The following is a 12,741-nucleotide window of genomic DNA, read 5'->3' as shown; positions in this document are numbered from 1 at the left end:
TCTGTTCCAAAGGGTGCAGCATTACAGAACGTCCAGAGAGAAATGTATTCAAATCAAATCTTGGGTAGACCCGATGTGACTAACTGGCAATGATATGACGGACTGGCAATGATATGACTGAGTAATCTATGAAGTTCTGAGCGTTTCACTGAATACACTATTGTTCTCACTGGTAGTGGCACTAAAAAAAAACAGACTAAAGCCATCGTTAATTTATTTTTTTGCTAATTTATTCTCATCCATTTTTCTTCGATCACGCTATCAGTTTAGGGGAATGTGTTTTTATTTTTTTATTTTAATCAATTTCAATCTTGATGATTCTCATTCACTTTTATCAATATCTGAAATAGCTTGTCAAGACCTTTACTGTTCCTCTTAGCTCCAAGCCATACAGTAGTAAAGCACTGGCAGCTTGTTCCTATTTATTGTGTTGCACTGAAAATATATATATATAAACGCAACATGCAAGAATTTGAAAGATTTGACAGTTTGCCCACACGACACCATACACCCTGTCTGGCCGGTACAGTTGAAACCGGGGGTTTCATCTGTGAAGAGTACACTTCTCCAGCATGCCAGTGGCCATGGAAGGTGAGCATTTGCCCACGGAAGTTAGTTACCATGCCGAATTGCAGTCAGGTCAAGACCCTGGTGAGGACGACGAGCATGTACAGTGGTTCCTCCTTTAAAAGTTGCGGCAGACTGCGGCACACCCTGCATGCTGCTGCAGCATTCTGTGGCACGTCATTTAATTCTCAGCCATTTCTTCTGTTACTGCAAGTTATTGCTAGTTTGACCACCAGAGGGCATCTTTGAGAAGCATTTGATGGTATTCTGTATTGACATTACCAGAGAATTTAACCTCTCTGATCTCCCAAACCCGGATCCGGTATCGTGACTACAGCCTCAAGCTCATTACCATAACGCAACGTTAACTATTCATGAAAATCGCAAATGAAATTAAATAAATATGCCATCTATCAAGCTTAGCCTTTTGTAAACAACACTGTCATCTCAGATTTTCAAAATATGCTTCTCAACCATAGGAAAACAATCATTTGTGTAAAAGTAGCTAGCTAGCGTAGCATTAGCATTAGCGTTAGCATCCAGCACGCAACATTTCAACAAAAACATAAAATCCTTAAAATAAAATAATTTACCTTTGAAGAACTTCGGATGTTTTCAATGAGGAGACTCTCAGTTAGATAGCAAATGCTCAGTTTTTTCCAAAAAGATTCTTTGTGTATTAGAAATAGCTCCGTTTTGTACATCACATTTGGCTACAAAAAAAACCCGAAAATTCAGTCCTCAAAACGCTAACTTTTTTCCAAATTAACTCCGTAATATCAACTGAAAACATGGCAAACGTGGTTTAGAATCAAGCCTCAAGGTGTTTTTCACATATCTCTTCGATGATATATCGTTCGTGGAAGCATGGTTTCTCCTCTCAATCAAATGGAAAAAAACTTGCAGCTGGCTTTGCGCACCAATTTCGACGCAGGACACCAGGCGGACACTTGGAAAATGTAGTCTCTTATGGTCAATCTTCCAATGATATGCCTACAAATGCGTCACAATGCTGCCGACATCTTGGGGAAACGGCAGAAGGTCTAAGCTTATTCCTGTCGCATTCACAGCCATATAAGGAGACATTAGAAAACAGAGCTTCAGAAATCTCATCTTGGTTTCGCCTGTAGAATGAGTTCTGGGGCACTTACAGACAATATCTTTGCAGATTCTGAAACTTCAGAGTTTTCTTTCAAAAACTGTCAAGAATATGCATAGTCGAGCATCTTTTCGTGACAAAATATCGTGCTTAAAACGGGAACGTTTTTTATCCAAAAATGAAATAGCGCCCCTAGAGATCCAACAGGTTAAAACCTTTTTTGTAATTACATAGTATATGGGATTGATTTTAAGAAATTTGGCTTAATTAATTAGATTAATATTATGGTGTTTCCATTCAGAGAAAAATTGTCAGTTTATAAATTCAGACCGTTTCGCTCTCGGAGCGCACAGTAGACTTTCGGGCCAAGGACTAGGGTTCCTTTGAGGGTTCTGGTCTTACAACGGCCACCATATGGCCACGCTACAATCCTCAAACACATCAGCCACTACCTGGAATCAAGCCAAATGCCACAGCTGTGAAATGTACTGGTCTGTTTCGAGGGAAAACGGCCACTGAAACCTACCAACGTCAGCTGTTGGTGGATCCACAGCTGCAATAGATTTGAAGGGCTCCCTGGCTTCTCTCTCATCACACTTGAGTATTTACAGGGTGAGGGACAGTAACTCCTGTTTTAGGAGTCAGCCGCTGTCACCCCGAGGGGTTTTGTATGTCTCTTATCGTTCACTGAAAAGCACAGAGCACATGGCATAAAGTGTCCTTCAAAGTGACAGATGAATTAAATTGGGCATCTCCCCACTTCAGATCTTCGGAAAGACAGACCCTACTAGTCAGAGGTCTATTGTTCCTGATGGTTTTTGAGAGGCATGTCAACCTTTTTTATACTTGCGTAGAAAAGCTGTCAACTAAGGGCCAGGTTGTAACTGAAAAATGTCCATGTGAGTTGATGTGATGAGATCTAAAATGCTGACCGCAAGTAGACTCCCAATCACTCTCTCTCTCACTCACTCACTCACTCACTCTCACTCACTCACTCACTCACTCACTCACTCACTCACTCACTCACTCACTCTCTCTCCTCACTCTCTCTCCTCACTCACTCTCTTTCTCTCACTCACTCACTCTCACACACTCACACTCTCTCTCACACTCTTACTCTCACTCACACACAGTGGTTAGTTTCAAGACCTCTCTCTCTCTCTCTCTCTCTCTCACACACACACACACACACACACACACACACACACACACACACACACACACACAACGCAGTAGTTAGTTTCAAGTCTCCTCTCACTTGCTCACTCTCTCAGCTCCATCTGTCACTGTCCCTGGCATCTTGCCCTGCTCTTTGAAGATGAGCTGAAGCTGACTAGACTTCCTGTGTCACCTCCTATCTGAACAGAGGTTGTGAACTGTCATCTACAAATCATCTACAAATCTGTGCACACGAATGTGTACAAGTGAATGTTCACATTTGCTGCCTGTTGAGTTCATGGCAAGCATCAAACAGTTTTGAAGTTTGTGTACGTCTTCTGTACATTCAAGCATTCAACACCTGACATGCTGCGCCAATATTAATGGTAAATAACTTTTGGATGTAGTAACTACACTACCGTACTTTATTAACTGATTTTGAAGCTTTTGTAAACTTCTGAAATTGGTGTCATTTGTATCTCTCTCTCTATCCTGCTTTATAGTTATCATGAAAGTTGTTTCAAAGCAGTGGTAGAAAAAGTACTAAATTGTCATACTTGAGTAAAAGTAAAGATACCATAATAGAAAATGACTCAAGTGAAAGTGAAAGTCACCCAGTAAAATACTTGAGTAAAAGTATTTGGTTTTAAATATACTTAAGTATCAAAAGTAAGAGTAATGAATAATTTAAAAATTCCTTCTATCAAGCAAACCAGACGGCACAATTTGTTTTCTTTTTACCGGTAAATTTAAACAATTTTTTTTTTTTTTACGGATAGCCAGGGTTATACTCCAAAATTCAGACATCGTTTACAAACAAAAGCATTTGTGTTTATTGAGTCCACCAGATCAAAGGCAGTAGGGATGATAAGTGATGTTCTCCTGATAAGTGTGTGAATTGGATCATTTTCTGTTCTGCTAAGCGTTCAAAATGTAACGAGTACTTTTGGTTGTCAGGGAAAATTTATGTAATAAAAAGTACATAATTCGCTTTAGGAATGTAGGGAAGTAAAAGTAGTCAAACATATTAATAGGAAAGTACAGATACCTCCAAAAACTACTTAAGTAGTACATCATTCAAGTATTTTTACTTAAGTACTTTACACCACTGTTTCAAAGGGATGCTTTTTTTTCTCATGGCACCTGGTTTGCATTCATTAATGCACGCAATGGAAAAGGTTTTTCAACAGAAAATAAAAATGAACGTTTCTTATTGGAAAGATCCATGTTGATTTGTAGACCCTCGCGGTTTCAGTCCATTTTCTTCCATGTGGAGCTTAAAGAGCAACTGAATGTACCTATTCCGCATGTGTTTCTCTATTGCTCATTAAGAAAAACTTAATTTCAGTCTTGGGGATGCGGTTCGATGTGGCAGTTACTGATGTTTGTCCCCGATTAGACACCGTAGTAACAAAGCCAGTATCACTTCCTCAAAATAGTCAGAATGAATCGAAGTTAACTCAAGAAATCTGAAAGTCATTCAGACATTTTTTGCCGAGGAGGTTTTCAGTGGTGTAAAGTACTGAGGTAAAAAATACTTTAAAATACTACTTACAGTAAATAGTTTTTTGGGGGTAAATGTACTTTACTTTACTATTCATATTTTTTTATACATCTTTTACTTGTCCGCAACATTCCTAAAGAAAATAATGTACTTTTTACTCCATAAATTTCCCCTGACAACCAAAAGTACTCATTACATTTTCGAATGCTTAGCAGGACAGGAAAATGGTCAAATTCTCACACTTTTAAAGAGACCACCCCTACTGCATCTGATCTGGTGGACTCACTAAACACAAATGCTTCATTTGTAAATTATGTCTGAGTGTTGGAGTGTGCCCCTGGCTATCTGTAAAATAAAAAAACATTCTGCCATCTGATTTGCGTAATATAAGGAATGTGAAATTATTTAGACTTTTACTTTTGATAATTAAGTATATTTCAAACCAAATTATTTTAGACTCTTTTAACCCTCAAGTAAGTCCTGACGAACTCGCTGAATTTATGAACAAAATGATCCTATTTACACTTTTTGGTAAATTTTGACACTATAATAAATGTTTCTGACTCATATTGATGACACATAGGCCACTTAGTATCAGTTGTTTATTTCCTTCAGTTGCGCTTTAATGAACAGGTATGACTCATTTGAAGATATGAGGAAGATGTTTTTTGTTCATATTCACTCATTCAGAATAGGGGAATTGGTGCATGATATTGTCCCATTAAAACTGGAGTCAGAATTAATCTATACTGTCATTAAAAATCATTGCACAAAGACATTAACGTTGGTTCCAGTCAGAAAGGAAAGACTTAGGTGTTAAATGTCATGCTAAGTGAGGGGAAAGTGCTCAGAATGCAATTTAGGTGCTGATTCAGTGTAGGGGGTCAAGCTCTCTGCTGTCTGCCTACTGTATTTAGCAGTTTTCATACTCCATTAAATCAGACATGAGGCCTTTTACAGCTGTTTATCATACACTACACATTTAATATTGATGAGACCAATTATGATTTACCCCAATAAGTGTGATTTTTGACATGGTGCCAACATTATACTAAAATTACCATAAAGTTGTCTCAGCCTAATTATTAGCTCAACATTATACAATTTACTTGAAGTGCGAAAATATATCAGAGTTGCGTGGCAACCCAAGCACCTAACTCCGGGCAAACGCTCGGCCACGCCCATGGACGTCAGATCCCGATTTATTGTGGGAAAGAAACTGAGTACCTCCCCGACTATTTCTAGAATGCAAACGCATTCTAACCGATCTGATTGATCCCAGAAACCGATGGGTTGGGCTAGATCCAGAATAAGTCATCATTGTCTTTGATACTCTGATTGGTTAGAGATGATCCAATCGCTGATTTACTTTGTATTGTACAACACCCCTTCATTTTGACTTCACCACAAACGAGTTCACCACATACGACTTCAATAATGGCAGTCTCAGACTGAAGCATGCAGCGAAGATGGAGCAGTGAAAGAATTCACTTCCGAGTCCTCAGGCAAACATCAGAGAGCCTTTATGTTTAGAATGGCTATGGTTGAGAAGTAAGCTATAATAACCTAGTGGATGTTCAAAATGTTATTCAAAGCAATAGGAGCAAAAGAGGCATGGATTTCATATAGGTTTAATTAGGCCTATACTTTCATTGCTGGATATTGATTTGAAATGTATTTCACCGTTGTATTGTTTTGATATGTGGACATTGGATAGCCTGAACTGAATTTGTTCCATCCCATGGAGGAAATAGACTTTGATTGGACAACCTAGATATCAAAGACTCGCAATACCGTCGTTGTCATTGGTTTACATTTAGTTTGGAGATTTTCCGATTGGGGTTGATTCAATGAAGACTTTGTAACAAAGTTTCCGCTTGATATTGATTTTCTCATAGGTCAGGGCGCCGCAGTGTCGTGAAGCAGGTTTGATTCATGCAGCAAGTTTTAATTGTCGGAGAAAACTTGATCGTTCAAGGTAGAACAGAGCGATATTGCAATTACTGGCAGTTCATTTTGACCTCGGTAAACTTCGATAATAGGAATCTTTTGAGAAAATCGTAGCTCTTATTAACGATATTTTACTCGATGTCCCAGCGCAACAGCAGTCTCTTAATGCAGCGCATGGATATTATCTCCAGCATGCTACTTCGGAAGTAGGTCACAGTTTTACGACGTCTCTATTGGGCGCTCGTTTTTTTCTAAATTAAACCTCGACTCTGGTCATAATTTATAAAAGGTGTATTCTGAATTAAGAGTGGACTCAAACCGATCTTCCATCGGGACCGAAGGTAAAATTGCATAGCGCATATACGTCATATTTAATGTAAATGCTAATTGAGTGAGTGACGATGTAATAACATGCTTATAACCGCTTTATTACGCTTAGTCAGTGATCATAGTCATTCCTCGCCTGCAACCACCTGAACCCCTACTTCTGATATTATACCACAGCCTGTCATCCTGTTAGAATATCCCATGTCGATGGCCGAACTCAATAATTCAGAACAGATTCTGGCAACGCATTATCAATCTCATAATTTGGGTTTCTGGGCAGACCATAATGACCGCCTATAATATGAAATATTCGATTAGTAGTAATGAACATCCATATGAGTTATTAGTTAATCATAATGTGTGTTTCCGATCTAGTGGCTGTATAGCCTCGTGCTCATCATGGTGATAAATAAATCTGATAAACCCGGACGGTGATAATACGGAACGTGATGATATGGATTCCATTGATATAACGCCCTATGGGAACTGCACTGTAGCGCAAGGTCGCTTCCCTCAACATATCCATGGTATTTTGCCTCTCTCTCTCTCTCAGTATTATTTGAGTTCTGGGCAGGTTTTGTGTGGGTTACACGATGATACCTTTAGATTATTAGGCTATTCCATATCCAGCAGTAGGCTATTTGTCACAATCTACTTGCAATGTGTTGGTCACTCATTGTGGCCAAACTGCAAATATTTCCCCAACACCAACTTTTGGTGTGATTGAAAGTAAAAAAAGAAAGAGGAAATATTATTTAGATGCTATAGGCCTAGCATAGAAATATGTTTCTTATTCAGAGTTTGACCCTTTCTCAATATAGCGTGTCTGTAGAAAACAATGTGCTTCAGTTACACTTGATCCGTTGCATAGCCTTCTGTCGTATCCCAATGAAGCAACTTGATTTGATATCCATAGACAGAAACTCAATGTGTGTCTCCTTCTGTTCTCTCGTTATCTGTAAATTAAATTAGGCTTTCTCATGTATTACATTTCATGGTCCACAGGAAATAATGTCCAACCAAATTGTGGGATGTTTGGAAGTGCAAGGCTAAAAACGTTTTTTTTTTTTAGAATCAAGTCGACTTACCGTTATTGTGGTTGTCATTTAAAACGTATGTCTGCTATAGAATAGGAAAATACGGAAGAAAGAACAACCAATCTTGTATAGAGTTGGTTTGTTTTTTAGAAGAACAATCACATTTTGATTTGGTTATGCTCTTAATACTTGTGGTGGATTATTCTCTTAAACACATCTTAGTATTGATTTGTAAATTAAATGATCATAAACTTTAAAAAACAATATTACCAAAACAACAGGCATCTGTTTTTAAGTTTTTCTTCTTCTTCTAGTCTTATGTCTTATCTTATTCTAATCTTGACTCAGTAGTGGGTTTGAAAAGGTCGCTATTTGTTTCTGAAAGATTGGAGGAAACCAGTGAAAGGATATTGTGAAGATAAAAAGGACCAGATCTGTAAGCCAGTTCAGTTTCTTTCAAATACTGTGCTTGATTGAGCTTGCTTGGCATAATTAACTCAATGGAATAGTTCCAAAAGTGCAAACCCTACTTATCTGGCACTCCAAAGCTCGTACTTGAGAGAACCCAGATCTGTAAGCCACTTGTGTTGGGTAGTAATCATGCATATGGGGCGGCAGGTAGCCTAGAGCGTTGAGCCGGTAATCGAAAGGTTGCTGGATCGAATCCCCGAGCTGACAAGGTAAAAATCTGTCGTCCTGCCCCTGAACAAGGCAGTTAACCCACTGTTCCCTGGTAAGAATGTGTTCTTGACCGATAAAGATGAAATAAAATTACAAAAAAATTCAAATGAGGCATAGAGACAGGTCTCTCCTGTACTTCTGTTCTGACTGATTTGTGGGAATAACACAACTACATCAATAGGAAGGCAAACTGGGTTCCTGTAAGGTAGGGATGTTTAGGTCTTGGATGTGTGAATAAAACCTCCTCCATTCATGTCATAAGAATTTCCCACTGCCTCATGATATCAAACAAATGAATTGGGGGGTGACTAGTTAGTTTACAGTTATGGGTGTTTTCCTGCATTGATTTCAGGGAGTAGTAGTCACACCAACATTTGAATGGTTGCAGATTGATTTTATGAAATGTTCAACGACGATACTGATTATTGGAGGACCCAAAAAGCCGATACCTTTATTTTTATTTATTTTATTTATTTGTAATAATGACAATTTCAACAATACTGATTGAACACTTATTTTAACTTAATACATCAATAAAAATCTATTTAGCCTCAAATAGATAATGAAACATAATGAAACATGTTCAATTTGGTTTAAATAATGCAAAAACAAAGTGTTGGAGAACAAAGTAAAAGTGCAATATGTGCCATGTAAAAAAGCTATCGTTTCAGTTCCTTGTTCAGAACATGAGAACATATGATGGTTCCTTTTAACATGAGACTTCAATATTCCAAGGTAAGAGGTTTTAGGTTGTAGTTAATATAGTATTTATAGGACTATTTCTCTTTATACAATTTGTATTTCATATACCTTTGACTATTGGATGTTCATGCAAAGCAATGGGAACAACCACTCCAAGTCTCAGAGCGAGTGACATTTGAAATGCTATTAGTGCGCACCCCGCTAACTAGCTAGCCATTTCCCATCGGTTACACCAGCCTAATCTCGGGAGTTGATAGGCTTGAAGTCATAAACAGCGCAATGCTTGAAGCACAAGGAAGAGCTGCTGGCAAAATGCACTAAAGTGCTGTTTGAATGAATGCTTACGAGCCTGCTGGTGCCTACCATCGCTCAATCAGACTGCTCTATCAAATATCAAATCATAGACTTAATTATATTATTAGTAATACACAGAAATATGAGCCTTTGTTCATTAATATGGTGGAATCTGGAAACTATCATCTCGAAAACAAAACGTTTATTATTTCAGTGAAATACGGAACCCTTCCGTATTTTATCTAATGGGTGGCATCCCTAAGTCTAAATATACCTGTTACATTGCACAACCTTCAATGTTATGTCATAATTACGTAAAATTCTGGCAAATTAGTTCGCAACCAGCCAGGCTGCCCAAACTGTTGCATATACCCTGACTCTGCGTGCAATGAACGCAAGAGAAGTGACACAATTTCACCTGGTTAATATTGCCTGCTAACCTGGATTTCTTTTAGCTAAATATGCAGGTTTAAAAATATATACTTCTGTGTATCGATTTTAAGAAAGGCATTGGTGTTTATGGTTAGGTACAGTCGTGCAACGATTGTGCTTTTTTTCGCAAATGCGCTTTTGTTAAATCATCCCCTTGCATTGCATCGATTATATGCAACCCAGGACATGCTAGATAAACTAGTAATATCATCGACCATGTGTAGTTAACTAGTGATTATGATTGACTGATTGATTTGTTTTTTTATAAGATAAGTTTAATGCTAGCTAGCAACTTACCTTGGCTTCTTACTGCATTCGCGTAACAGGCAGGCTCCTCGTGGAGTGCAATGAGAGGCAGGTGGTTAGAGCGTTGGACTAGTTAACTGTAAGGTTGTAAGATTGAATCCCGGAGCTGACAAGGTAAAAATCTGTCGTTCTGCCCTGAATAAGGCAGTTAACCCACTGTTCCTAGGCCGTCATTGAAAATAAGAATGTGTTCTTAACTGACTAAAAAAAAAAAAAAAATATATATATATATATATATATATATATATATATATATATATATATATATATATATATATTTAAATACTGATTTCAAGTTCACAACAATCGGAAATCGGCCCTAATTAATCGGGCATTCCGATTTAATCGGTCGACCTCCAGTTCATAGTATGATAGAAGATTAAGTGCCGTAAGAGAAAGCAAGTCATCATAAGGCTTCAGAAGACTATGGGTCATTTCAGGTTTTAGGTTTTGTATTGGAAAAAACGACTTCTATCCGGGAGTCTTTGATATGAATGGCCACTGTGGAAAGTGGCGATTTTCCTATTTGTGAATGACAATCCACTCTTAGACATTATGACTAGAGTGTGATTGTATTTCCTGAGAGCTAAACGTTTATTGCAATTTATTCTGTGAGGATGTAGATAAAGTAGAATCTGAAGCTTGTTTGATGAGTCACTTGGATCTGCACAATAGGATAAGGGCAAGATTTTGCTTTCCTGGAAATATGAGTGTGTGTGTGTGTGTGTGTGTGTGTTGGGTAATTCCTACATCGATATGATCCTATGTCAGTCAGCAGCGGTATCTTTCTGAACTTTTTGAAACCCATATCCCCTCTGTACTAACCGTTTCTACTACAGGCTTACTCTTTAAGCCAGTTACCAGTTGCAAAATATGTGGTCAACCACATCAGTGTTTCAGCAGATAAAATATAGCTGTTTTTTTATGGCCATAATAAAAACTGTATTGAGCCAAACTTTATTTTTGGGCATTCATCCACTGTCATGTCGGTTTTTGCAAAAAAAAAAAACTCTCCCCATGTATTGATTTCTTGGTCTCCTTCCCCAGGGTCTGTATGAAGGGATGTGATGACCCATGCAGATACCGCCCCAGTGACTCCTGGGAGCAGGTAGGTCTTCCACATGCGGAGGCCATGGCGGGGGGAGCCCAGCCAAAACTAAAAAGAGGGAGGCCCAAGGAGGTAAAGAGAGGCAGTGTGAAGGAGAGCAATGAACTGTGGGAAGAGGAGGAGGGCAGGAAGCTGGATCTGTGCGAGGGGGACAGCCTCGACTGTCGAGTCCTTCTCACTCGTCTGGAGTCGAGCGGTGATGAGGACAAGGAGAGCTGCTTGGAAGCTCCAATAGAGACCAAAGAAGAAGGGAGCCATAGCCTGGTGCGTGGAAGGACCAAGCCCTGCAAGTCTAGACAAAAGACCTGCAAAGCCTATCGGCTAGCGCCGGAACCAAACAATCAATCAAAAGTGTTATGCACATTACCTGTCGTGGAACCTCGCAAACGGAGGCTGGCCTCTCTCAACGCAGAGGCTGTGAATACTCTGCTCTTATACAGAGAACATCCGCAAGTGTCCAGACTCGTAAATAAGCTACATTCCAATGGGAATCTGGCAAAGGATGCAATCATTTTGGGCCATAACACCCCAAGTGGTCCTAAGGTGGCAAAATCAGACATTTGTGGAACTAGAAGTTCCAAAACATACCAAAAGACTATGAAGATGGAGGATGTGGGTCTGCTGAGTCTGTACGGTCCCACCCCTCGGCGTCAGGCCAGCCTCAATGCTTCTGCTTTGCTCAAGATCACCAGCACCTCTTTCAAAGCCAAACACCGGGGGACCAAGGCCAACTGCAACCAGCTGAGTGGGGTAGTGAGGATCAAGCTAAAGAAACGGCATCATCATGAAATCCATCACAGGCAATCCCAGGTCCAGCCACAGCTGGTTCAGAAATGCTGTAATCTCTGTAAAAGGGAATACTTCCACCCAGAACCACAGTGGGAGGGGACTACAGGGGGGAATGGCTCCATCAGATCTGACTTCCAGTGTGGATCCTTCCTTGGCTACCCGATGAAGTCTGTGGAGGAGCCAGTCGAGACCCAGACGACTCCTTCTTTCTGCTGCTGCTCCCAGGAAAGGTTGGGGGTGTACTGCCACCGACTGGCCCTGTTCCTTGGCCAAAAGAGGTTTGGTGACGACGAACTTGAGGAGCATTCGCTCTCCAAGGGCCGCCTCCTCTCTCCCCGTTCCCTTGCCCACCCACATGCCCTGACCATAGGCCCCTACCCTTACCCATGTTTCTCAGGCTATTATGTCCACTTTGCCCACCACAAGACCTCCTCTACCCTCATGACCTCCATGAGCTCCAGCCCCATGCCCTACCCGCCCTCTTCTGTGGCCTCCATCACGTTGTGCCCTGGTGGGGTCCAGAGTCCCAAGCTACTGTCCCCGACCGGCTCCCACCCCTCAGGAGTCTCCCACCCGGTCTACTGCTATGGAGAAGCCTGCAGAATCAGTCGCTACCCCTACAGAGCAGTAACAACGCTCGCCAGCAGGGGGTGCTGCTATAATGCAGGTTGCTCCAGCTGCAGCCATAACACCAAGTTGGGTAAGAGAAGGCAGAAATGCCTATAGATATGTAGTAATAATGATGTGAATGGGTCATGATGATTGCAGAGTGTTAACTGCATATTTG

General features: G+C 40.1%; 1 protein-coding gene across 9 annotated transcripts in view; it reads left to right on the top strand.

Annotated features, from left to right (window-relative positions):
- Positions 1 to 12,741, top strand: part of bahd1 (bromo adjacent homology domain containing 1) — a 30,339-nt gene that overhangs the window by 8,534 nt on the left and 9,064 nt on the right. For 8 of the 9 annotated variants that reach the window (XM_090211593.1, XM_090211590.1, XM_090211594.1 and 5 more), the window contains exon 2: positions 11,105 to 12,654. In XM_090211593.1, the coding sequence (XP_090067719.1) occupies positions 11,112 to 12,654 (1,543 nt within the window). In that variant the 5' untranslated portion in view covers positions 11,105 to 11,111. Of the gene's footprint in view, positions 1 to 6,146; positions 6,620 to 11,104; positions 12,655 to 12,741 lie in introns of those variants that run through there. The other variant, XM_021574829.3, reaches the window with a different exon arrangement.

Source organism: Oncorhynchus mykiss, chromosome 19, assembly GCF_057628025.1.
Source record: "Oncorhynchus mykiss isolate SJ-2025 chromosome 19, ASM5762802v1, whole genome shotgun sequence".
NCBI lineage: Eukaryota > Metazoa > Chordata > Actinopteri > Salmoniformes > Salmonidae > Oncorhynchus > Oncorhynchus mykiss.
The sequence above is the reverse complement of the archived record's forward strand: the minus strand, read 5'-3'. Positions and strand labels throughout refer to the sequence as shown.